At 46.9% G+C, this 26,271-nt stretch overlaps 2 protein-coding genes across 4 annotated transcripts in view; one reads left to right on the top strand and one right to left on the bottom strand.

Annotated features, from left to right (window-relative positions):
- The window catches only part of LOC112238663 (ubiquitin-like modifier-activating enzyme 1), a 77,980-nt gene extending 52,147 nt beyond the window's left edge, over positions 1 to 25,833 (bottom strand). The window contains exon 1 of one of the 3 annotated variants that reach the window (XM_042316417.1): positions 25,615 to 25,833. The gene's annotated coding sequence lies outside the window, so the exon portion shown is untranslated. Of the gene's footprint in view, positions 1 to 8,393; positions 8,618 to 25,614 lie in introns of those variants that run through there. The other 2 variants (XM_042316416.1, XM_042316418.1) reach the window with 2 other exon arrangements.
- On the top strand, positions 1,494 to 24,230 carry LOC121845315 (octapeptide-repeat protein T2-like). The gene is made up of 3 exons (XM_042316422.1): positions 1,494 to 1,540; positions 20,064 to 20,247; positions 23,934 to 24,230. Exons 1-3 carry the CDS (start codon positions 1,494 to 1,496, stop codon positions 24,228 to 24,230), a joined length of 528 nt encoding a protein of 175 aa, XP_042172356.1.
- Positions 25,834 to 26,271: the final 438 nt, after the last annotated feature.

The raw sequence follows: 26,271 nt of genomic DNA, 5'->3' as shown, positions 1-26,271 counted from the left end.
AATCAACCAATGATATCAAGCCACAGCCGGCCATGATTACAGACACCTGTGTGTGTCCTTTCAAACTCTATAAACTAGTAACCCACAGTGTTTGTCATTATACCCTGAGGAAGGCTGTTGAAATGTTGGTTGTTCTATTATTACATCTGAGCTCCTAGAGTGTGAGGCTCTCCTTTCTGTCTGACAAGACAGACACACACAGTTCTAACAGGAGTGTGTGTCCTTTCAAACTCTATAAACTTGTAACGAACAGTGTTTGCTTTATCTTACCAGGTTCGCTGTTGAAATGTTGAACTTGTTCAACATTACCTGGTTAAATAAAGGAGAAATAAATAAAATAAAAGGCAGAAAACAACAAACCTTCATCCATCCCCTTCCACTAACCAGCATTCAATTCTACTCACCCCAGAGACTGATAGAAAAATATTTATTTAAATTACCCGGCAGCTGCACTGGCCACTAGAGAAACATCCGGTAGAACACGGACCAGGCCTGAGAAGAGATATGACTAGAGGTATCATCAAATATGGATCAGTGCGGTCCATGAACTAGAGCCCTGCACAGGGCATTCATTTTTTCTTTTTTTCCTCCCAATTTAATGGTATCCAATTGTTAGTAGTTCCTATCTTGTCTCATCTCTACAACTCCCATACGGGCTCGGGAGAGACGAAGGTCGAAAGCCATGCGTCCTCCGAAACACAACCCAACACAGCGCGCATCCAACCCAGCCGCACCAATGTGTCGGAGGAAACGCCAAGTCAACACCTGGCGACCTGGTCAGCATGCACTGCGCCCATTCCCGCCACAGGAGTCGCTGGTGCGCGATGAGACAAGGATATCCCTACCGGCCAAACCATCCCTAACCCGGACGACGCCAGGCCAATTGCTCGTAACCCCATGGACCTCCCTGGCCCCATGGACCAGCCGGCTGCGACAGGGCCTGGGCTCGAACCCAGAGTCTCTGGTAGCACAGCTAGCACTCTGATGCAGTGCCTTAGACCCCTGCGCCACCCGGGAGGCCCGGGGCATTGATTTAAGCCCTACCTCATGCCTGTGACGTTCAGGCCCTACCCCTTTGCTTTTGTCAAATTTAAGGCACCGTTAGTAAATCTCCTCTCTGTCACTTGATCTCTGCGCAGGCAGATCGCGCTGCATGGTTTCTGCTCATGGGGGTTTGGAGTCTGAGTAACCATAGCAACAGCTCCACTTGGGCTGCTCAATGAAGAGACATGAGATCAGTTAGCTACTTTTCATCGCTCTAAACTCAGACAACTCCAGGGAAATTCTGTGAAATAGTCTCTCGTCATAATATTTGGTTATAGCACTTAGTTAGAGCACTTCTGACGCCATGTTATGGTTCTAGTCAGATATGACTAGAATGTGCAGCAGAGCACGAGCAAATGGCTCAGTTTAAACATGTCAGTGATCAATTTAGTGACAGCTGAGCAATGCCCGTACCCTCGTTATTGATGGAACAAACAGACCCTATCCGGATGAATAACGTCGGGGCCCGTCGGGGTCGGGCAGCAGAGCTCTACTGGTAACAGATATGAAGAGGTATCATCTGTTTCATTCAGAGACAGACAACATACTGGTATTATGTATTATAGTATAAGGAAGGCCCACCCCATCTCTAGTGGTATTATACCATAAGGAAGGCCCACCCCATCTCTAGTGGTATTATACTATAAGGAAGGCTCACCCCATCTCTAGTGGTATTATACCATAAGGAAGGCCCACCCCATCTCTAGTGGTATTATACTATAAGGAAGGCTCACCCCATCTCTAGTGGTGTTATACCATCTCTAGTGGTATTATACTATAAGGAAGGCCCACCCCATCTCTAGTGGTATTATACCATAAGGAACGCCCACCCCATCTCTAGTGGTATTATACTATTTTATTTTATTTATTTTTATTTCACCTTTATTTAACCAGGTAGGCTAGTTGAGAACAAGTTCTCATTTGCAACTGCGACCTGGCCAAGATAAAGCATAGCAGTGTGAGCAGACAACACAGAGTTACACATGGAATAAACAATTAACAAGTCAATAACACAGTAGAAAACAAAGGGGGAGTCTATATACAATGTGTGCAAAAGGCATGAGGAGGTAGACGAATAGTTACAATTTTGCAGATTAACACTGGAGTGATAAATGATCAGATGGTCATGTACAGGTAGAGATATTGGTGTGCAAAAGAGCAGAAAAGTAAATAAATAAAAACAGTATGGGGATGAGGTAGGGGAAAATGGGTGGGCTATTTACCAATAGACTATGTACAGCAGCAGCGATCGGTTAGATGCTCAGATAGCTGATGTTTGAAGTTGGTGAGGGAGATAAAAGTCTCCAACTTCAGCGATTTTTGCAATTCCTTCCAGTCACAGGCAGCAGAGTACTGGAACGAAAGGCGGCCAAATGAGGTGTTGGCTTTAGGGATGATCAGTGAGATACACCTGCTGGAGCGCGTGCTTGTTGCCATCGTGACCAGTGAACTGAGATAAGGCGGAGCTTTACCTAGCATGGACTTGTAGATGACCTGGAGCCAGTGGGTCTGGCGGCGAATATGTAACGAGGGCCAGCCGACCAGAGCATACAGGTCGCAGTGGTGGGTGGTATAAGGTGTTTTAGTGACAAAACGGATGGCACTGTGATAGACTGCATCCAGTTTGCTGAGTAGAGTGTTGGAAGCCATTTTGTAGATGACATCGCCGAAGTCGAGGATCGGTAGGATAGTCAGTTTTACTAGGGTAAGCTTGGCGGCGTGAGTGAAGGAGGCTTTGTTGCGGAATAGAAAGCCGACTCTTGATTTGATTTTCGATTGGAGATGTTTGATATGAGTCTGGAAGGAGAGTTTGCAGACTAGCCAGACACCTAGGTATTTATAGATGTCCACATATTCAAGGTCGGAACCATCCAGGGTGGTGATGCTAGTCGGGCATGCGGGTGCAGGCAGCGATCGGTTGAAAAGCATGCATTTGGTTTTACTAGCGTTTAAGAGCAGTTGGAGGCCACGGAAGGAGTGTTGTATGGCATTGAAGCTTGTTTGGAGGTTAGATAGTACAGTGTCCAATGACGGGCCGAAAGTATATAGAATGGTGTCGTCTGCGTAGAGGTGGATCAGGGAATCGCCCGCAGCAAGAGCAACATCATTGATATATACAGAGAAAAGAGTCGGCCCGAGAATGAACCCTGTGGCACCCCCATAGAGACTGCCAGAGGACCGGACAGCATGCCCTCCGATTTGACACACTGAACTCTGTCTGCAAAGTAATTGGTGAACCAGGCAAGGCAGTCATCCGAAAAACCGAGGCTACTGAGTCTGACGATAAGAATATGGTGATTGACAGTGTCGAAAGCCTTGGCAAGGTCAATGAAGACGGCTGCACAGTACTGTCTTTTATCGATGGCGGTTAGGATATCGTTTAGTACCTTGAGTGTGGCTGAGGTGCACCCGTGACCGGCTCGGAAACCAGATTGCACAGCGGAGAAGGTACGGTGGGATTCGAGATGGTCAGTGACCTGTTTGTTGACTTGGCTTTCGAAGGCCTTAGATAGGCAGGGCAGGATGGATATAGGTCTGTAACAGTTTGGGTCCAGGGTGTCTCCCCTATAAGGAAGGCCCACCCCATCTCTAGTGGTATTATACCATAAGGAAGGCTCACCCCATCTCTAGTAGTATTATACTATAAGGAAGGCCCACCCCATCTCTAGTGGTATTATACCATCTCTAGTGGTATTATACCATAAGGAAGGCTCACCCCATCTCTAGTGGTATTATACCATAAGGAAGGCCCACCCCATCTCTAGTGGTATTATACCATCTCTAGTGGTATTATACTATAAGGAACGCCCACCCCATCTCTAGTGGTATTATACTATAAGGAAGGCTCACCCAATCTCTAGTGGTATTATACTATAAGGAACGCCCACCCCATCTCTAGTGGTATTATACTATAAGGAAGGCTCACCCCATCTCTAGTGGTATTATACTATACAGAGCTCTACTGGTAACAGATATGAAGAGGTATCATCTGTTTCATTCAGAGACAGACAACATACTGGTATTATGTATTATAGTATAAGGAAGGCCCACCCCATCTCTAGTGGTATTATACCATAAGGAAGGCCCACCCCATCTCTAGTGGTATTATACCATAAGGAAGGCCCACCCCATCTCTAGTGGTATTATACCATCTCTACTGGCATTATACTATAAGGAAGGCCCACCCCATCTCTAGTGGTATTATACTATAAGGAAGGCCCACCCCATCTCTAGTGGTGTTATACCATAAGGAAGGCTCACCCCATCTCTACTGGTATTATACTATAAGGAAGGCCCACCCCATCTCTAGTGGTATTATAGTATAAGGAAGGCCCACCCCATCTCTAGTGGTATTATACCATAAGGAAGGCCCATCCCATCTCTAGTGGTATTATACCATAAGGAAGGCCCACCCCATCTCTAGTGGTATTATACCATAAGGAAGGCCCATCCCATCTCTAGTGGTATTATACCATAAGGAAGGCCCACCCCATCTCTAGTGGTATTATACCATCTCTACTGGTATTATACTATAAGGAAGGCCCACCCCATCTCTAGTGGTATTATACCATAAGGAAGGCTCACCCCATCTCTAGTGGTATTATACCATAAGGAAGGCTCACCCCATCTCTACTGGTATTATACCATCTCTACTGGTATTATACTATAAAGAAGGCCCACCCCATCTCTAGTGGTATTATACTATAAGGAAGGCTCACCCCATCTCTACTGGTATTATACTATAAGGAAGGCCGACCCCATCTCTAGTGGTAGTATACTATAAGGAAGGCCCACCCATCTCTAGTGGTATTATACCATAAGGAAGGCCCACCCCATCTCTAGTGGTATTATACTATAAGGAAGGCCCACCCCATCTCTAGTGGTATTATACTATAAAGAAGGCCCACCCCATCTCTAGTGGTGTTATACTATAAGGAAGGCTCACCCCATCTCTACTGGTATTATACCATCTCTAGTGGTATTATACTATATAGGAAGGCCCACCCCATCTCTAGTGGTATTATACTATAAGGAAGGCCCACCCCATCTCTAGTGGTATTATACTATAAGGAAGGCCCACCCCATCTCTAGTGGTGTTATACCATAAGGAAGGCCCACCCCATCTCTAGTGGTATTATACTATAAGGAAGGCTCCCCCCATCTCTACTGGTATTATTCCATAAGGAAGGCCCACCCCATCTCTAGTGGTATTATACTATAAGGAAGGCTCACCCCATCTCTACTGGTATTATACTATAAGGAAGGCCCACCCCATCTCTAGTGGTATTATACCATAAGGAAGGCCCACCCCATCTCTAGTGGTATTATACCATCTCTACTGGTATTATACTATAAGGAAGGCCCACCCCATCTCTACTGGTATTATACTATAAGGAAGGCCCACCCCATCTCTACTGGTATTATACTATAAGGAACGCCCACCCCATCTCTAGTGGTATTATACCATAAGGAAGGCTCACCCCATCTCTACTGGTATTATACCATCTCTACTGGTATTATACTATAAAGAAGGCCCACCCCATCTGTAGTGGTATTATACTATAAGGAAGGCTCACCCCATCTCTACTGGTATTATACTATAAGGAAGGCCCACCCCATCTCTAGTGGTAGTATACCATAAGGAAGGCCCACCCCATCTCTAGTGGTATTATACCATAAGGAAGGCCCACCCCATCTCTAGTGGTATTATACTATAAGGAAGGCCCACCCCATCTCTAGTGGTATTATACCATCTCTAGTGGTAGTATACTATAAGGAAGGCTCACCCCATCTCTACTGGTATTATACCATCTCTAGTGGTATTATACTATAAGGAAGGCCCACCCCATCTCTAGTGGTATTATACTATAAGGAAGGCCCACCCCATCTCTCGTGGTATTATACTATAAGGAAGGCCCACCCCATCTCTAGTGGTGTTATACCATAAGGAAGGCCCACCCCATCTCTAGTGGTGTTATACTATAAGGAAGGCTCACCCCATCTCTACTGGTATTATACCATCTCTAGTGGTATTATACTATAAGGAAGGCTCACCCCATCTCTACTGGTAGTATACCATCTCTAGTGGTAGTATACTATAAGGAAGGCTCACCCCATCTCTACTGGTATTATACCATCTCTAGTGGTATTATACTATAAGGAAGGCCCACCCCATCTCTAGTGGTATTATACTATAAGGAAGGCCCACCCCATCTCTAGTGGTATTATACTATAAGGAACGCCCACCCCATCTCTAGTGGTATTATACCATAAGGAAGGCTCACCCCATCTCTCACCCAGTGGTGTTGTGTATTATAAACTAGGTGGTTCGAGCCCTGAATGCTGACTGGCTGACTGGCTGACAGCCGTGGCATATTTAAGTGCCCTTTCAGGTTTTAGGCCCGATATGAAGTCGAGGGACGGCAAACCGTGCCAATATAACACCGCTTCGAGGGCATTATCACTAACATATTTTTACCTTGTCAGCTCGGGGATTCGATCTTGCAACCTTCTGGTTACTAGTCCAACACTCTAACCACTAGACTACCTGCCACCATAATGACTTTGGTAACCAGTTCATAATAGCATTAAGGCACCTCGGTGGTTTGTGGTGTATTTATTTAAATCTTTATTTAACCTTTAAATAGGCAAGTCAGTTAAGAACAATTTCTTATTTACAATGACGGCCTACCGCCGGCCAATTGTGCGCCGCCCTGTGGGATTCCCAATCACAGCCGGATTCGAACCAGGGTTTCTGTTGTGACGCCTCAAGCACTGAGATGCAGTGCACTGCTGTGCCACTCGGGAGCCCCTGAGGGTGTGTGGTATATGGCCAATATACCACGGCTAAGGGCTGTATCCAGGCACTCCTTGCTGCGTCTCGCGAAAGAACAGCCCTAAACACAAGCCTTAACGCTTAATTATACAGTAAGGAAGTCGCCGCACACAAACTCCACTGGTATTGTTAATTATGTGTAAGGCCCCGGCCCCCCCATCGCTGCCTAAACACTAAAAAAATGCTGATTCAGTAAAACTTTACTGCAGTGAACTGTAGTGGTGCAACGCTTAACAGAACCTCGTGGTGGGGGGGGGGTGGGGGGGCTCTCGTCTAGGCCGCATACAACAACAGCCATTTAACTCGAGCACGTCTGGTTATTGATGACAGCCATCACGCGACAAAAAGAAACAGAATATATGGAAAATAGTCTCTGTTCACAAAAGCAAATCACAGTCGGTTATTTATAAAACGTTGCGACAGAATTAAAACATCATTAGAAAACGGGTTGAGATAGCACACAACAGCTATAGGTCTTTAACGTTGTACGAATCTACCGGTAAATAGCAATCAACTAAGACTCCCACCAAGATAGGACAGCGGTGTTTCCGGGACAGTGTGGGAACAGACCGTAACTTCTAGATTCATGACAACCAGCCAACAAGAGAGGCGGAAATGCCGCATCCACTGCAGCTGCCTGTTCTAACTAGCAAGCGCATAGCGACAAGAAACAACGACTGATCTTCTGCAATGGCTAAATGTACACGGGACAAACTGAGGCAAGAGAGAGCGTCAAGTGTCATATGTGGGTACAAAGTAACTCATATCATGGTAAAAAATAATAATAATAATTGCCCATCAATAAAAATAAAAATTCGAAAAATACCACAATGATACAGCAAAGTCCAATACCGAAACAAAAATAAATATCATAACATGTGTTCTGTTGGCTATAACACTCCACGTTATTTCGAGTGAATGACCCCCCAAAAAAAAAAAATATATTGACTGGTTGACAGTCAGCACTGGGGCCCACCGAACCAGTCTACAGAACTAGATAACACACCAACTTAGTCTGTCGTTTTGGTGAACAAAAAAGGGACGTCAAAAATGTCCAGCAACAGCACCAAGAGGCCAAAGCTATTATTAGTAGGCCGTGTGCAGCTGACTAACTAATCACATAAAGTCATTTTGGCAAGTGGATCACTGTTGAATACGGTCGGAACAGGAACAACAACAAAACGTGCCATCACCAGACTGCCTCCCTCCCTGCGCTCGGTCCGTGTAGGGAGACCAGCGCTGCTGGACTGGGGCCTAACGTCGGCACTCAGAGAGCGGAACCGACGGTACGGTTGTGCTGTTACCTTCAGCTAAAACAGAGCCGCTGAGTGGTATATAGCTCGAGCATAGGTAGCAAACATAGATGTTTTTAAATAACCCCGAATGCAATATCTAGGCTATGACTAAGCGCCTACAATGAATAATCGAGCAGAAATAACAGTATGCACATTACTGGAGTAGCTATTGTAACTAGTTATTTCGCACCTAGTGTCCATTGATTTGCCTGGCTTACCAATAATCCTTCTCTGTCCCTTCTCTGTGCAAACCGCTCCTCTCTTGTGTGTAAACGTCAATAACGATGATTGTTCTGCTGACAGAAATAAATAAAAAATGGGGTGAAAAGGTTTCGGACTATAATGTCGAGTCACTATGTCGTTTAGCTGGTCGAGTCCTGTGTATTCGCGTTCCTGTATTTGCGAGCACAAGACGGGAACAAAAACCAAAATGGCAGAGGTAGATACTCTTTCCTCGAATATCTCTGGCGGAAGGGGTGGCCTCAGCCAGAGAGGAAGACGCGAAGCGAGATGATCCACTTCCATCAAACCTCTGTCCACACACACGGGTAAACAGCGATACGCTGCCTTGTCGCACTTCGGACAAATCCCACTGTTAGGGCCCGAAACCATCTAGTCATTATATACCGTATCTCTGCCTCCACAAGCTCTCAATTCAATGGGCTTTATTGGCATGGGAAACATATGTTTGTTTACATTGTCAAAGTGAAAAGGATAAAAATGTGAAATAAACAAATCAAAATGAAAAGTAAGAGACATTTGAAATGTGATATTATATGTGCGCTCTCCAAATCTGCCCCTCATTGGCTAGGATAGATTGAAATCTGTCCGTGCTATCAGGGATCCTAGGGATTTTTCCTTCGGTAAGGGGTTTACGGTAGTTTAAGGCATGTAGGACAGAAAGAGTATATGGTTACCATGGACACTGACTAAACATCTCAAAGAGATACAAAAGATATATCGCAACAAAAATAGAAATGACCTCTCACTGTCAACTGTTTTTTTTCAGCAAACTTAACATGTGTAAATATTTGTATGAACATAACAAGATTCAACAACTGACAAACTGAACAAGTTCCATGGACATGTGACTAACAGAAATGGAATAATGTGTCCCTGAACAAAGGGTGGGGTCAAAATCAAAAGTAACAGTCAGTATCTGGTGTGGCCACCAGCTGCATTAAGTACTACAGTGCATCTCCTCATGGACTGCACCAGATTTGCCAGTTCTTGCTGTGAGATGTTACGCCACTCTTCCACAAAGGCACCTGCAAGTTCCCAGACATTTCTGGGGGGGGGATGGCCCTAGCCCTCACCCTCTGATCCAACAGGTCCCAGACCTGCTCAATGGGATTGAGATCCGGGCTCTTTGCTGGCCATGGCAGAACACTGACATTCCTGCTTGCAGGAAATCACGCACAGAACGAGCAGTATGGCTGGTGGCATTGTAATGCTGGAGGGTCATGTCAGGAAGAGCCTGCAGGAAGGGTACCACATGTGTGAGGAGGATGTCTTCCCTGTAACGCACAGCGTTGAGATTGCCTGCAATGACATCAAGCTCAGTCCGATGATGCTGTGGCACGCCGCCCCAGACCATGACGGACCCTCCACCTCCAAATCGATCCCGCTCCAGAGTACAGGCCTCGGTGTAACGCTCATTCCTTCGACGATAAATGCAAATCCGACCATCACCCCATGTGAGACAAAACCGCGACTCGTCAGTGAAGAACACTTTTTGCCAGTCCTGTCTGTTCCAGCAGCGGTAGGTTTGTGCCCATAGGCGACGTTGTTGCCGGCGATGTCTGGTGAAAACCTGTCTTACAACAGGCCTACAAGCCCTCAGTCCAGCCTCTCTCAGGCTATTGCGGACAGTCTGAGCAGTGATGGAGGGATTGTGCGTTCCTGGTGTAACTCGGGCAGTTGTTGTTGCCATCCTGTACCTGTCCCGCAGGTGTGATGTTTGGATGTGCAGGTGTTGTTACACGTGGTCTGCCACAGCGCTGTCTTAGGCGTCTCACAGAACGGACATTGCAATGTATTGCCCTGGCCACATCTGCAGTCCTCATGCCTCCTTGCAGCATGCCTAAGGCACGTTCATGCAGAAGGGCAAGGACTCTGGGCATCTTTATTTGTGTTTTTCAGAGTCAGTAGAAAGGCCTCTTTAGTGTCCTTAGTTTTCATAACTGACCTTAATTGCCTACAGTCTGTAAGCTGTAGTGTCTTAACTTCTTATGGCTGCAGGGGCAGTATTGAGTAGCTTGGATCAAAAGATGCCCAGAGGTGCCAAGAGTAAACTGCCTGCTCCTCAGTCCCAGATGCTAATATATGCATATTATTAGTAGTATTGGATAGAAAACACTCTGAAGTTTCTAAAACAGTTTGAATGATGTCCGTAAGTGTAACAGAACTCATATGGGAAAAACCTGAGAAAAAAATCCAACCAGGAAGTGGGAAATCTGAGGTTGGTCGATTTTCAACTCAGCCCCTATCGAAGATAGTGGGATATTGGTCATGTTGCACTTCCTAAGGCTTCCACTAGATGTCAACAGTCTTTTGAAATTTGTTTGAGGCTTCTACTATGAAGGGGGGCTGAATGAGAGGGGAATGGGTCAGAGGACTGCCAGCAGTCACATGAGAGGTATCTCCCGTTCCTTAGCTTTTCTGAAGACAAAGGAATTCTCCGGTTGGAATATTATTAGATTTATTTTAAAAACATCCTAAAGATTGATTCTATACATCGTTTGACAAGTTTCTACGAGCTGTAGTGGAACTTTTTGACATTTCGTCTGCAACTAGTGAACGCGCTTTGTGAGCTTTGATTTGTTTACCAAACGCACTAACTAAAGTAGCTATTTGGACATAAATTATGGACATTATCGAACAAAAACATTTATTGTGGAGCTGGGATTCCCGGGAGTGCATTCTGATGAAGATCATCAAAGGTTAGTGATTAATTCTCTCTCTATTTCTGATTTTTGTGACTCCTCTCTTTGGCTGGAAAAATGGCTGTGTGTGTTTTTGGGACTTGGCTCTGACCTAACAATCGTTTGTGGTGCTTTCGCTGTAAAGCCTATTTGAAATCGGACACTGTGGTGGGATTAACAACAAGATAACCTTTAAAATGGTATAATATACTTGTATGTTTGAGGAATTATAATTATGACATTTCTGTTTTGAATTTGGCACCCTGCACTTTCACTGGCTGTTGTCATATCGATCCCGTTAGCAGGATTTCAGCCCTAAGAAGCTAACGACCGTTCCACAGGTGCATGTTCATTAATTGTCTATGGTTCATTGAACAAGCATGGCAAACAGTGTTTAAACCCTTTACGATGGAGATCTGTGAAGTTATTTGGATTTTAACCAATTATCTTTGAAAGACGGGGTCCTGAAAAAGGGAAGTTTATTTTTTTGCTGAGATATATAACCTTTATTTAACTAGGCAAGTCAGTTAAGAACAAATTCTCATTTACAATGACAGCCTACCGGGGAACGTTGGGTTAACTGCCTTGTTCAGGGACATAACGACAGATTTTTACCTTGTCAGCTTGGGGTCTCAATCCAGCAACCTTTCGGTTACTGGCCCAACGCTCTAACCACTAGGCTACAAGTCGCCCAACGCTCTAACCACTAGGCTACCTGTCGCCCAACGCTCTAACCACTAGGCTACCTGCCGCCCAACGCTCTAACCACTAGGCTACCTGTCGCCCAACGCTCTAACCACTAGGCTACCTGCTGGTTACTGGCCCAACGCTCTAACCACTAGGCTACAAGTCGCCCAACGCTCTAACCACTAGGCTACCTGTCGCCCAACGCTCTAACCACTAGGCTACCTGCTGGTTACTGGCCCAACGCTCTAACCACTAGGCTACAAGTCGCCCAACGCTCTAACCACTAGGCTACCTGCCGCCCAACGCTCTAACCACTAGGCTACCTGCTGGTTACTGGCCCAACGCTCTAACCACTGGGCTACAAGTCGCCCAACGCTCTAACCACTAGGCTACCTGTCGCCCAACGCTCTAACCACTAGGCTACCTGCTGGTTACTGGCCCAACGCTCTAACCACTAGGCTACCTGGCTACAAGTCGCCCAACGCTCTAACCACTAGGCTACCTGTCGCCCAACGCTCTAACCACTAGGCTACCTGCTGGTTACTGGCCCAACGCTCTAACCACTAGGCTACAAGTCGCCCAACGCTCTAACCACTGGCTACCTGCCGCCCAACGCTCTAACCACTAGGCTACCTGTCGCCCAACGCTCTAACCACTAGGCTACCTGCCGCCCAACGCTCTAACCACTAGGCTACCTGTCGCCCAACGCTCTAACCACTAGGCTACCTGTCGCCCAACGCTCTAACCACTAGGCTACCTGTCGCCCAACGCTCTAACCACTAGGCTACCTGCCGCCCAACACTCTAACCACTAGGCTACCTGTCGCCCAACACTCTAACCACTAGGCTACCTGCTGGGCTCAACGCTCTAACCACTGGCTACAAGTCGCCCAACGCTCTAACCACTAGGCTACCTGCCGCCCAACGCTCTAACCACTAGGCTACCTGCCCCCAACGCTCTAACCACTAGGCTACCTGCCGCCCAACGCTCTAACCACTAGGCTACCTGCCGCCCAACGCTCTAACCACTAGGCTACCTGCCGCCCAACGCTCTAACCACTGGCTACCTGCCGCCCAACGCTCTAACCACTAGGCTACCTGCCGCCCAACGCTCTAACCACTAGGCTACCTGCACCCCAACACTCTAACCACTTGGCTACCTGTCGCCCAACGCTCTAACCACTAGGCTACCTGCTGGTTACTGGCTCAACGCTCTAACCACTAGGCTACAAGCTCTAACCACTAGGCTACAAGCCCAATGCTCTAACCACTAGGCTACCTGTCGTCCAACGCTCTAACCACTAGGCTACCTGCCACCCAACGCTCTAACCACTAGGCTACCTGCTGCCCAATGCTCTAACCACTAGGCTACCTGTCACCCAACGCTCTAACCACTAGGCTACCTGTCGCCCAACGCTCTAACCACTAGGCTACCTGCTGCTTACTGGCCCAACGCTCTAACCACTAGGCTACAAGTCGCCCAATGCTCTAACCACTAGGATACCTGTCGCCCAACGCTCTAACCACTAGGCTACCTGCTGGTTACTGGCCCAACGCTCTAACCACTAGGCTACAAGTCGCCCAACGCTCTAACCACTAGGCTACCTGCCGCCCAACGCTCTAACCACTAGGCTACCTGTCGCCCAACGCTCTAACCACTAGGCTACCTGCTGGTTACTGGCTCAACGCTCTAACCACTAGGCTACAAGTCACCCAACGCTCTAACCACTAGGCTACCTGTCGCCCAACGCTCTAACCACTAGGCTACCTGCCGCCCAACGCTCTAACCACTAGGCTACCTGCCGCCCAACGCAACCACTAGGCTACCTGCCGCCCAACGCTCTAACCACTAGGCTACCTGCCGCCCAACGCTCTAACCACTAGGCTACCTAACGCTAACCACTAGGCTACCTGCCGCCCAACACTCTAACCACTAGGCTACCTGTCGCCCAACGCTCTAACCACTAGGCTACCTGCTGGTTACTGGCTCAACGCTCTAACCACTAGGCTACAAGTCGCCCAACGCTCTAACCACTAGGCTACAAGTCGCCCAATGCTCTAACCCACTAGGCTACCTGTCCGCCCAACGCTCTAACCACTAGGCTACCTGCCACCCAACGCTCTAACCACTAGGCTACCTGCCGCCCAACGCTCTAACCACTAGGCTACCTGTCACCCCAACGCTCTAACCACTAGGCTACCTGTCGCCCAACGCTCTAACCACTAGGCTACCTGCTGCTTACTGCCCAACGCTCTAACCACTAGGCTACCTGCTGGTTTCTGGCCCAACGCTCTAACCACTAGGGTTATGGCCCACAACCACTAGGCTACAAGTCGCCCAACGCTCTAACCACTAGGCTACCTGCCGCCCAACGCTCTAACCACTAGGCTACCTGCTGGTTACCCCAACGCTCTAACCACTAGGCTACCTGTCACCCAACGCTCTAACCACTAGGCTACCTGTCGCCCAACGCTCTAACCACTAGGCTACCTGCCGCCCAACGCTCTAACCACTAGGCTACCTGCTGCCCAACGCTCTAACCACTAGGCTACCTGCCACCCAACGCTGCTAGGCTACCTGTCGCCCAACACTCTAACCACTAGGCTACCTGTCGCCCAACGCTCTAACCACTAGGCTACCTGCTGGTTACTGGCCCAACGCTCTAACCACTAGGCTAAGTCACCCAACGCTGCTACCTGTCGCCCAACCAACCACTAGGCTACCTGCTGCCCAACGCTCTAACCACTAGGCTACCTGCTGCCCAACGCTCTAACCACTAGGCTACCTGCCACCCAACCTATAACCACTAGGCTACCTGCTGGCCCAACACTCTAACCACTAGGCTACCTGTCGCCCAACGCTAACCACTAGGCTACCTGCTGGTTACTGGCTCAACGCTCTAACCACTAGGCTACAAGTCGCCTGCTCTAACCACTAGGCTACAAAATTGCTTCCACTTTGCCGCCCATACGCTCAACCAATAGAACGCTCTAACCACTATGGGAACGCTCAACCATCATGCCAAACGCTGTAGGCTACCTGTCGCCCAACGCTCTAACCATTGGCTATTTTGGTTTCTGGCTCAACGCTCTAACCACTGATCTGTAAAACCACTGGCTAAATCACCCAATTCAACCAAGGCTAACACGCTTTTCCAAATCACCCACCAACCAAATCAAATGTATTTATAAAGCCCTTGCTTAACCACTCAGCTGATATCTCCACTAGTACCTGCTGTTACAGAAACCCTAACCACTAAAACCCCTAACCACAGCTAGCAATGCCCAGGTCTAACCATGATATACCTGCTCTAACCACTAGGCTACTTGTATTACTGGCCCAGCCTAAAAGGCCCTGCAAACCAGCAAGGCTACCTGCTGGTTAGAAGTCCCAACGCTGTAACCACTAGGCTAAATTGCATTTAGACTTTATTTTTATACCACTAGCTAGATATGCATTTTGGGGGATATCAAAATAGAACGCCTTAGGGAAAAATATCATGCCAAATGTATTGTGAACACATAGGATATTCGCATGATCTGTAAAACATGAAATCACTTTCAACAAAGAAACACCTTTTCAAATCTCAAATCAAATGTATTTATAAAGCCCTTCGTAATCAGCTGATATCTCATAGTGCTGTACAGAAACCCAGCCTAAAACCCCAAACAGCAAGCAATGCAGGTGGAAGCCAGCATTTGTAAATCCCATTTAGACTTTATTTTTATAACTGCAGATATGCAGGTCATATTCCTGGTGTGGCTCTGGCACATAGGATATGCGCAAAACATGACATTGCCCTGCTCTGTCTGGAGTTTGTGATATTCCTGTGTGGCTCTGGGTCTTGCAGATGGGAGCCAGCATTGCCCTGCTCTGTCTAGTTTGTGATATTCCTGTGTGGCTCTGGGTTGGTAGCCGGCATTGCCCTGCTCTGTCTAGTTTGTGATATTCCTGTGTGGCTCTGGGTTGGTAGCCAGCATTGCCCTGCTCTGTCTAGTTTGTGATATTCCTGTGTGGCTCTGGGTTGGTAGCCAGCATTGCCCTGCTCTGTCTAGTTTGTGATATTCCTGTGAGGCTCTGGGTTGGTAGCCAGCATTGCCCTGCTCTGTCTAGTTTGTGATATTCCTACGTGGCTCTGGGTTGGTAGCCAGCATTGCCCTGCTCTGTCTAGTTTGTGATATTCCTGTGTGGCTCTGGGTTGGTAGCCAGCATTGCCCTGCTCTGTCTAGTTTGTGATATTCCTTTGGCTCTGGGTTGGTAGCCAGCATTGCCCTGCTCTGTCTAGTTTGTGATATTCCTGTGTGGCTCTGGGTTGGTAGCCAGCATTGCCCTGCTCTGTCTAGTTTGTGATATTCCTGTGTGGCTCTGGGTTGGTAGCCAGCATTGCCCTGCTCTGTCTAGTTTGTGATATTCCTGTGTGGCTCTGGGTTGGTAGCCAGCATTGCCCTGCTCTGTCTAGTTTGTGATATTCCTGTGTGGCTCTGGGTTGGTAGCCAGCATTGCCCTGCTCTGTCTAGTTTGTGATATTCCTGTGTGGCTCTGGGTTGGTAGCCAGCATTGCCCTGCTCTGTCTAGTTTGTGATATTCCTGTGTGGCTCTGGGTTGGTAGCCAGCATTGCCCTGCTCTGTCTAGTTTGTGATATTCCTGTGTGGCTCTGGGTTGGTAGCCAGCATTGCCCTGCTCTGTCTAGTTTGTGATATTCCTGTGTGGCTCTGGGTTGGTAGCCAGCATTGCCCTGCTCTGTCTAGTTTGTGATATTCCTGTGTGGCTCTGGGTTGGTAGCCAGCATTGCCCTGCTCTGTCTAGTTTGTGATATTCCTGTGTGGCTCTGGGTTGGTAGCCAGCATTGCCCTGCTCTGTCTAGTTTGTGATATTCCTGTGTGGCTCTGGGTTGGTAGCCAGCATTGCCCTGCTCTGTCTAGTTTGTGATATTCCTGTGTGGCTCTGGGTTGGTAGCCAGCATTGCCCTGCTCTGTCTAGTTTGTGATATTCCTGTGTGGCTCTGGGTTGGTAGCCAGCATTGCCCTGCTCTGTCTAGTTTGTGATATTCCTGTGTGGCTCTAGGTTGGTAGCCAGCATTGCCCTGCTCTGTCTAGTTTGTGATATTCCTACGTGGAATGTAAAAATACTTGAAAGCTTTTTGTTTTTAAATGTAGTTTGGTTTTGTATTGAACTGTACATACAGTGGAAAGTATTCAGACTCCTCCCCCTTTTTTGTTACGTTACTTATTATTCTAAAAAATAGATTGAGGAACATTTATTAATCTACATACCCCATAATGACAAAGCAAAAGCAGTAAAAATATGTTTTTATAATAAAACAGAAATACATTATTTACATAAGTATTTAAACCCTTTGCCATGAGCCTGAATTTTTGATTTATTATTATTATTATTTGTTACTTAACTAGGCAAGTCAGTTAAGAACAAATTCTTATTTACAATGATGGCCTAGGAACAGTGGGTTAATCATTCTTAAATGGAAGAAGTTTGGAACCACCAAGAGTTGGCAGACTGGCCAAACTGACCAATCGGGGAAAAGGGCCTTGGTGAGGGAGGTAACCAAGAACCCAACAGTCTCTGACAGAGCTCTAGAGTTCCTCTGTGGAGATGGGAGACCCAACCAGGACAACTATCTCTGCAGCACTCCACCAATCAGGTGTTTATGGTAGAGTGGCCAGACGGAAACCATTCCTCAGTAAAAAGGCACATTCAGCCCACACGGAGTTTGCCAAAAGGCACCTAAAGACTCTCAGAAGAACAAGATTCTCTGGTCTGATGAAACCAAGATTGACACCAAAGCATCACGTCTGGAGGAAACCTGGCACCATCCCTACGGTGAAGCATGGTGGTGGCAGCATCATGCTGTGGGGATGTTTTTCAGCGGCAGGGACTGGGAGACTAGTCAGGATCGAGGGAAAGATGAACAGAGCAAAGTACAGAGAGATCCTTGATGAAAACCTGCTCCAGAGCGCTCAGGACCTCAGATTGGGACGAAGGTTCTCCTTCCAAAAGGACAACGACCCTAAGCACACAGCTAAGACAACGCAGGAGTGGCTTTAGGACAAGTCTCTGAATGTCCTTGAGTGGCCCAGCCAGAGCACGGACTTGAACCCGATCGAACATCTCTGGAGACCTCAAAATAGCTGTGACGTGACGCTCCCCATCCAACCTGACAGAGCTTGAGAGGATCTACAGAGAAGAATGTGAGAAACTCCCCAAATACAGGTGTGCCAAGCTTGTAGCATCATACCTAAGAAGACTTGAGGCTGTAATCGCTACCCAAAGGTGCTTCAACAAAGTACTGAGTAAAGGGTCTGAATACTTATGTAAATATGATCTGTTTTAAAATGTCTAAAAACTTGTTTCTGCATTGATGTTATGGGGTATTGTGATGTTACGGGGTATTGTGTGTAGATTGAGGAGGGGGGGAAAAAACTATTTAATGCATTTTAGAATAAGGCTGTAGCGTAACAAAATGTGGAAAAAGTCAAGGGGTCTAAATACTTTCCAAATGCACTGTATAAAACAAATATGGCACACCTGTCTGAGTGGACTGATCCATTATAGAGGCTTGTCGGAGTGGACTAATCCATTATAGAGGCCTGCCTGAGTGGACTAATCCATTATAGAGGCCTGCCTGAGTGGACTAATCCATTATAGAGGTCTGTCTGAGTGGACTAATCCATTGTAGAGGCCTGTCTGAGTGGACTAATCCATTGTAGAGGCCTGTCTGAGTGGACTAATCCATTGTAGAGGCCTGTCTCAGTGGACTAATTCATTGTAGAGGCCTGTCTGAGTGGACTAATCCATTGTAGAGGCCTGTCTGAGTGGACTAATCCATTGTAGAGGCCTGTCTCAGTGGACTAATTCATTGTAGAGTCCTGTCTGAGTGGACTAATCCATTATAGAGTCCTGTCTGAGTGGACTAATCCATTATAGAGTCCTGTCTGAGTGGACTAATCCATTGTGGAGGCTGCGGGGATGGCACACCAGTAGTACATTTACCATTAATTACCATAATTTCAAATCTACAAGGTTTGTTTGGTTATAGTAATTTCTGTTAATGCATTCAATATATGATTATTCAAGTTTTTACAGTTGTCATTGTAACAGTGGACACGTTGTTTGCAGACAACCTAGGCTACAGTTGTGAGAAATACGTTTAGGTTTATTTAATTCTGTTTACAATTTATTCATTGTCTTTTGTTTGGAGCGTCAATGTTGAGTAAGGACACGCACCTGCCTACAGATAGAACTAGGCTACCTGGCCTGTCTGTGTGCAAATGTAGGCCTATAAAATGTGCCCCTTTGGGGATGTCTTAACTCCCCATCACTGTGGAGCTTCTCAAAATATCTCCTCTCTCTTCGGCCTCAAAAAGCAAGTAAACGAAGTCTGTTATTATTATTTTTACATCCATTGAGAATGACACTAGTTCGTCAACGTAACCTATTAGAAAACACATTTCAGCCTATTAGAAAACACATTTCAGCCCTCTCCCTTTCAATAACCACTCAGCATGAAAGGGGGGGGGGATTTGATGCTCTGATCAGGTGGAAATGTTATAAAACCCCTACCTGATTACTTCTTATAGACTACAGCTGTGTCTGTCTGGAGCTCACCGGGGCAGGAAACGCTAAGGGCCCAGAATATTTTATGTAATGTTGCAAGTTTGCTCGTGCTAGCTTCAGGCCAGACCCAATTTAATAGTTGATACAATACTTCAAGTTCCTTCCAGACAGGCCATGGATAGCCAATGTGATTTATAGGATATTTATTTTTAAAATCAGGATATTTTCTACCTGCAGGCTGCAATGTTTTTATTTGTTGGCTTTATGTTGGCTGTGTTTACATATTGGCAATAGAAGTTACTGTTAGATTTGTATCAATTTTCATTTAGATAGAATTTTGATTAACCACATGACATAACTGGCACACAGGGTCAGTAGAAATGGTCGGATAACTTGGCACTCCAAATGGAAAGGTTGCTAGACCGCTGGTGTAGCCCGTTACTGGCAACTTCAGGAGCATAAAGGGCAGAATCTGTGGGGAACAGGTTTGATTTCGTCTGGTTAGGTTATATTGATCTCAGGCTCTCTCTTTAGTAATTTGTGTCTTAATTTTTAAAAATTGCAGGGCTTAAAGCATCAGACAAGCTCAGTAGCCAACATATAGTTGATTTTATTCAAACATAGGGTGTGTCTATATGGAAAAATATATGTTTAAAAGAACAGAAGACTCTCAGCCCCCAACCAACATTTGGGACATCCAACAGGGGTCTGGAGAACGGAACAGCCCGACCGGGTCTGGAGAACGGAACAGCCCGACCGGGTCTGGAGAACGGAACAGCCCGACCGGGTCTGGAGAACGGAACAGCCCGACCGGGTCTGGAGAACGGAACAGCCCGACCGGGTCTGGAGAACGGAACAGCCCGACCGGGTCTGGAGAACGGAACAGCCGTTCGTGCATCCTTGACCCGCTCAAACTACGCCAGTACCAACATACTGATCCTAGCCCAAGTTCATGGGAATTCACCCTGTCTGGGACAGAAGAAAATGTGGCAAAAAACAACAATTTAAGATTGTTGGAAATCAGATTAGGCCCTAATCTATGGATTTCACATGATTGGGCAGGAGCGCAGCCGTAGGTGGGCATAGGCCCACCCACTTGGAGGCCAGGCCGACCCAATGGGCAACCAGTTCCAGCCGAACAGAATGAGTTTTCCCCACAAAAGGGCTTTGTTACACAGAAATACTCCTCCCTACCCCCCAACCCGCAGCGTAACCTGCCAAATGGAGGTCCTGGGCTGGCGTGGTTACACGTGGTCTGCGGTTGTGAGGCCGGTTGAACCTACTGATAAATTCTATAAAACGTCATTGGAGGTGGCTTATGGTAGAGAAATTAACATTAAATTATCTGACAACAGATCTGGTGGACATTCCTGCAGTCAACATGCCAATTACACACTCCCTCAAAACTTGAGACATCTGTGGCATTGTGTTGTGAGACAAAACTGCACATTTTAGAGTGGCCTTTTATTGTCCCCAGCACAAGGTGTACCTGTGTGCACAAAATTTGAGCGAAATAAGCTTGTGCACATGTAACATTCCTGGGATCTTTTATTTCAGCTCGTGAAACCAGCATCTAAATGTTGCTTTTATATTTCTGTTCAGTGTATTTTGCTTGTCCATCCATCCTAGCGCATCTCTCCAGGGTGCTGTTGGAGAGGCGTCGCTGAGGCAACCACCTAACTTCCTTAAAAAAATTATGAAAAAAATAAATGTAACAAATGTAGCAGATATAGGATATGTTTAAAAGGATATCTCAAAAACGACCTCTCCAGAATCCATGTGACGGAAATCCATCACAGTGATGGAGAACCTGAACTCCTACCTGCTGCTGCATTGGACTACAGAGCATCTGTGGATTCCGTGCAATCAGTTCTCATTTTAGACATTTAGCAGACGCTCATCCAGAGAGATTTAAGGGAGCAAATTAGGGTTAAGTGCCTTGCTCAAGGGCACATCGACCGATTTTTCACCTAGCAGGCTCGGGGAGTCAAACCAGCAACCTTTCGGCTCCCGACACAACGCTCTTAACCACTAGGCTACCTGACGCACCTTTCTGTAGCCGCCAATTGATTACAGTCGACCAATGTGCAAGTATGTCCATTGATTACAGTCGACCAATGTGCAGTATGTCCATTGATTACCCCATGACTTTTAACCAAATTTCCATGACCAATAATTCTACGTATAAAACAAGTCAGCGTAATGTGGTATCGCCACCGGGAGGCTGTTCTCTGATCCCATGTGGTATCGCCACCGGGAGGCTGTTCTCTGATCCCATGTGGTATCGCCACCGGGAGGCTGTTCTCTGATCCCATGTGGTATCGCCACCGGGCGGCTGTTCTCTGATCCCATGTGGTATCGCCACTGGGAGGCTGTTCTCTGATCCCATGTGGTATCGCCACTGGGAGGCTGTTCTCTGATCCCATGTGGGTATCGCCACTGGGAGGCTGTTCTCTGATCCCATGTGGTATCGCCACCGGGAGGCTGTTCTCTGATCCCACGTGGTATCGCCACTGGGAGGCTGTTCTCTGATCCCATGTGGTATCGCCACTGAGAGGCTGTTCTCTGATCCCATGTGGTATCGCCACTGAGAGGCTGTTCTCTGATCCCATGTGGTATCGCCACTGAGAGGCTGTTCTCTGATCCCACGTGGTATCGCTACTGGGAGGCTGTTCTCTGATCCCACGTGGTATCGCCACTGGGAGGCTGTTCTCTGATCCCACGTGGTATCGCTACTGGGAGGCTGTTAGGCAACTGTTTTAAACGCATGTGGTCAACCCTCAGTCTGGAGAGCTACTGGGTGTGCAGGCTTTTGTTCAAGCCCTGCTCAAACACATCAGAGCCTGTTTATCAAGGAACGTTTGAGCAGCTAATTTCTTAAAATGTGGTTTGTTAGAGGGGTACTGGAATAAAAGCCTGCACACCCATTATCTCTCCCAGAGGATGGTGGACCACCCATTCTCCCTCCCAGAGGATGGTGGACCACCCATTATCCCTCCCAGAGGATGGTGGACCACCCATTACCCCTCCTGGAGGATGGTTGACCACCTTTGATGTATAACATTGCAACCAAATACATACCTTTTTAAATAATTAGCTCATTCAATATATCAAAGATCAAATGGCTATGGTAGGCTACAAATCATTTTATTCAGCTGAAGCCCACAAATAGTCTTCAGGACTTTCACAGGTGATGCCTTTAAAAACACACAGACACGTTGAAGTGTCATCCCAATCCTGGCTGATATGTTGATTTTTTAAAAACTTTATTGATCAAATATTTTAAAACTGCCTTAAATAAATTACATTAAACAGAAATTAAATGACTTTCAATTACTTTTATCATTTTCCAGAACTTTTCCAGGCCTGGGGAAAAAACATCAAACTCCATGACTTTTCCAGGGTTTTTAAATGACCCTGCATTTCTGTTAGAGTTTACGGTATATTAAATAGGCGGGTCCATATTACGTCACACCCCGCAAGAAACAATTCTGGCACGACTTTGGCATTCTTTGAAATTCTGATCGGTTTTATGGAATAACTAATACAATAGAAATATTAGGTGTAACTTTGGGACTTTTAATCCAGGACCTGTATAATGGGCAGAGTCAGAGACTCCAGTCACCCAAGTTATAGACTGTTTTCTCTGCTACCACACAGCAAGCTGTACCGGAGCACCAAGTCTAGGACCAAAAGGCTCCTCAACAGCTTCTACTCCAAAGCCATTAGACTACTGAACAAGTCATAAAAACCGCCACCGGACAATTTACATTGACCCCCCCCCCTCCTCTTATACAATGCTGCTACTCTGTTTATTACCTGTGCATAGTCACTTCACCCCCACCTACATGTACAGATTACTTCAACTAACCTGTACCCCTGCACACCGACTCTGTACCGGTACCCCCTGTATATAGCCTCCACATTGACTCTGTACCGGTACCCCCTGTATATAGCCTCCACATTGTACCAGTACCCCCTGTATATAGCCTCCACATTGACTCTGTACCAGTACACCCTGTATATAGCCTCCACATTGACTCTGTACCAGTACACCCTGTATATAGCCTCCACATTGACTCTGTACCGGTACCCCCCCTGTATATAGCCTCCACATTGACTCTGTACTGGTACCCCCCCCCTGTATATAGCCTCCACATTGACTCTGTACCGGTACCCCCAGTATATAGCCTCCACATTGACTCTGTACCGGTGCCCCCAGTATATAGCCTCCACATTGACTCTGTACCAGTACCCCCAGTATATAGCCTCCACATTGACTCTGTACTGGTGCCCCCACAGTATATAGCCTCGTTATTCTTATTGTGCTACTGTTTATTATTACTTTTTATTTACTTTTTTTCCTACATGCTCCCACAAATAATACAAACAATAGCATGCTGGAATAGATGGCTCACAAGCCAAGTGAATGATATGGAACTGCTCTGCCACATATTGGGGTTAGGTGGGGGGGGGGGTCAGCATTCTTGGGAGAATTGAAGCGAATGAGTGTTGGGGGAGGGGGTGGTTGGCAAATCACAAAGGCCCAAGTGGGCCGCTTTTCTCGGGTGCAGAGGAAGAGAGGCCTGGGGGTGCGGAGGGAGAGAGGCCCGGGGGTGCAGAGGAAGAGAGGCCCGGGGGGGTGCAGAGGAAGAGAGGCCTGGGGGTGCAGAGGAAGAGAGGCCCGGGGGGTGCAGAGGAAGAGAGGCCTGGGGGTGCAGAGGGGCATGGGGGGTGCAGAGGAAGAGAGGCCCGGGGTGCAGAGGAAAAGAGGCCCGGGGGTGCAGAGGAAGAGGCCCGGGGGTGCAGAGGAAGAGAGGCCCGGGGGCAGAGGAAGAGAGGCCTGGGGGGGGTCAGATCTCTTGTCGTAGCAAGAAAGTGGAAATGGATTCTCTTCTGCATGAGTACAACATATTCTCCGTGCACATGGGACACTTGTTAAAATGTTCCCCCTCCTTTTTTGTCGTTGCTTTGGGTTGGTTTACAAGCGTTATTAATGACATGGGTAGTTTAGCTAACGCTGCTCCTGGATCCATGATCTTAACAAAAGCCGAGGACGCAGTTCAACTAGCCAAGCATGCTAGGTGGCTGGCTGACTAGGTGGTTAGCTGACTAGCTGACTAGGTGGCTAGCTGACTAGGTGGTTAGCTGACTAGCTGACTAGGTGGCTAAATGACTAGCTGACTAGCTGACTAGGTGGCTAGCTGACTAGGTGGCTAGCTGACTAGGTGGTTAGCTGACTAGCTGACTAGGTGGTTAGCTGACTAGCTGACTAGGTGGCTAGCTGACTAGGTGGTTAGCTGACTAGCTGACTAGGTGGCTAGCTGACTAGCTGACTAGCTGACTAGGTGGCTAGCTGACTAGGTGGCTAGCTGACTAGGTGGTTAGCTGACTAGCTGACTAGGTGGTTAGCTGACTAGCTGACTAGGTGGCTAGCTGACTAGCTGACTAGCTGACTAGGTGGCTAGCTGACTAGGTGGTTAGCTGACTAGCTGACTAGGTGGCTAGCTGACTAGCTGACTAGCTGACTAGGTGGCTAGCTGACTAGGTGGCTAGCTGACTAGGTGGTTAGCTGACTAGCTGACTAGGTGGTTAGCTGACTAGCTGACTAGGTGGCTAGCTGACTAGGTGGTTAGCTGACTAGCTGACTAGGTGGTTAGCTGACTAGCTGACTAGGTGGTTAGCTGACTAGGTGGTTAGCTGACTAGCTGACTAGGTGGCTAGCTGACTAGGTGGCTAGCTGACTAGGTGGCTAGCTGACTAGCTGACTAGGTGGCTAGCTGACTAGGTGGTTAGCTGACTAGGTGGTTAGCTGACTAGCTGACTAGGTGGTTAGCTGACTAGGTGGTTAGCTGACTAGGTGACTAGCTGACTAGGTGGTTAGCTGACTAGCTGACTAGGTGACTAGCTGACTAGGTGGTTAGCTGACTAGCTGACTAGCTGGTTAGCTTGACTGAACCCGTTAGCTTATGCAAAACGACGTTACAGTAAAAGAGTTAGAGCTAACTAATTAGCTAACGTTAGTTATCGTCTCCTTCGGGACGTTATTAACCCAGTTTGTTATACAGATAATAATAAAAATGGGCTGTCCGTTGTTATCTATCAAGTAGAACATGTGTCGATATTTTCTCGATGTCAATTTAGGCTAAAGTTGTTAGCAAGTAGCTAGTTAAAGCAACTTATGGGGGGAGAACTCGACCTTTCAGTAGCCATCTACAGTAGTTAACATTGGCGATATAAGTATGCAGGACTCACCACATCCGATATTACTCAGGGCCTGGTCCGTAGTATATATATTTATATATATATATTTGTATTTGTATTTTTCAAATACAAGACAAAAAAAAACCGCTTAGCTAACCAACTTCAAAACTAATCTTAACGTTATTGTCCGTTATTCATCTGTCAAAGTCGAAGGATGGACTGAATTTTCACACTGCTGGACGGTTACCGGCTGGGTATTCCACCGCTTGCAGCCAGCACCTATTTCTTCTTCGACGAGGTTTAACGGCGACGGGTATCCAATACATGTTGCATTTACCGCCACCTACTGGACTGGAGTATAACGCCCTTATACTTTGCTTAAAAACAAACAAAAAAAAGACATTCTCCACTATTTAAATCTATCTGGTCCTACCTCAGGCCAACAGACTGAAAGGATGGGACACCATCACTGAACACACCCTGTAACTCTTCTGACATCATGTCTCGCACACACAAATACCTCTCTGCAGCTGCCACCACCACCTCAATTTTCTGCGACTTACATTGCATCCCTGCAATACAGTTGATAACCATTGCAATACATTTTAAAAATCTAATCTTACTGAAACATACAGTACCAGTCAAAAGTTTGGACACACCTACCCATTCAAGGGTTGTTCTTTTTATTATTTTTTAATTTTTTACTAT

The sequence above is a fragment of the Oncorhynchus tshawytscha genome, unplaced genomic scaffold, assembly GCF_018296145.1.
Source record: "Oncorhynchus tshawytscha isolate Ot180627B unplaced genomic scaffold, Otsh_v2.0 Un_contig_1394_pilon_pilon, whole genome shotgun sequence".
NCBI classification, from domain to species: Eukaryota; Metazoa; Chordata; class Actinopteri; order Salmoniformes; family Salmonidae; genus Oncorhynchus; species Oncorhynchus tshawytscha.
The sequence above is the reverse complement of the archived record's forward strand: the minus strand, read 5'-3'. Positions and strand labels throughout refer to the sequence as shown.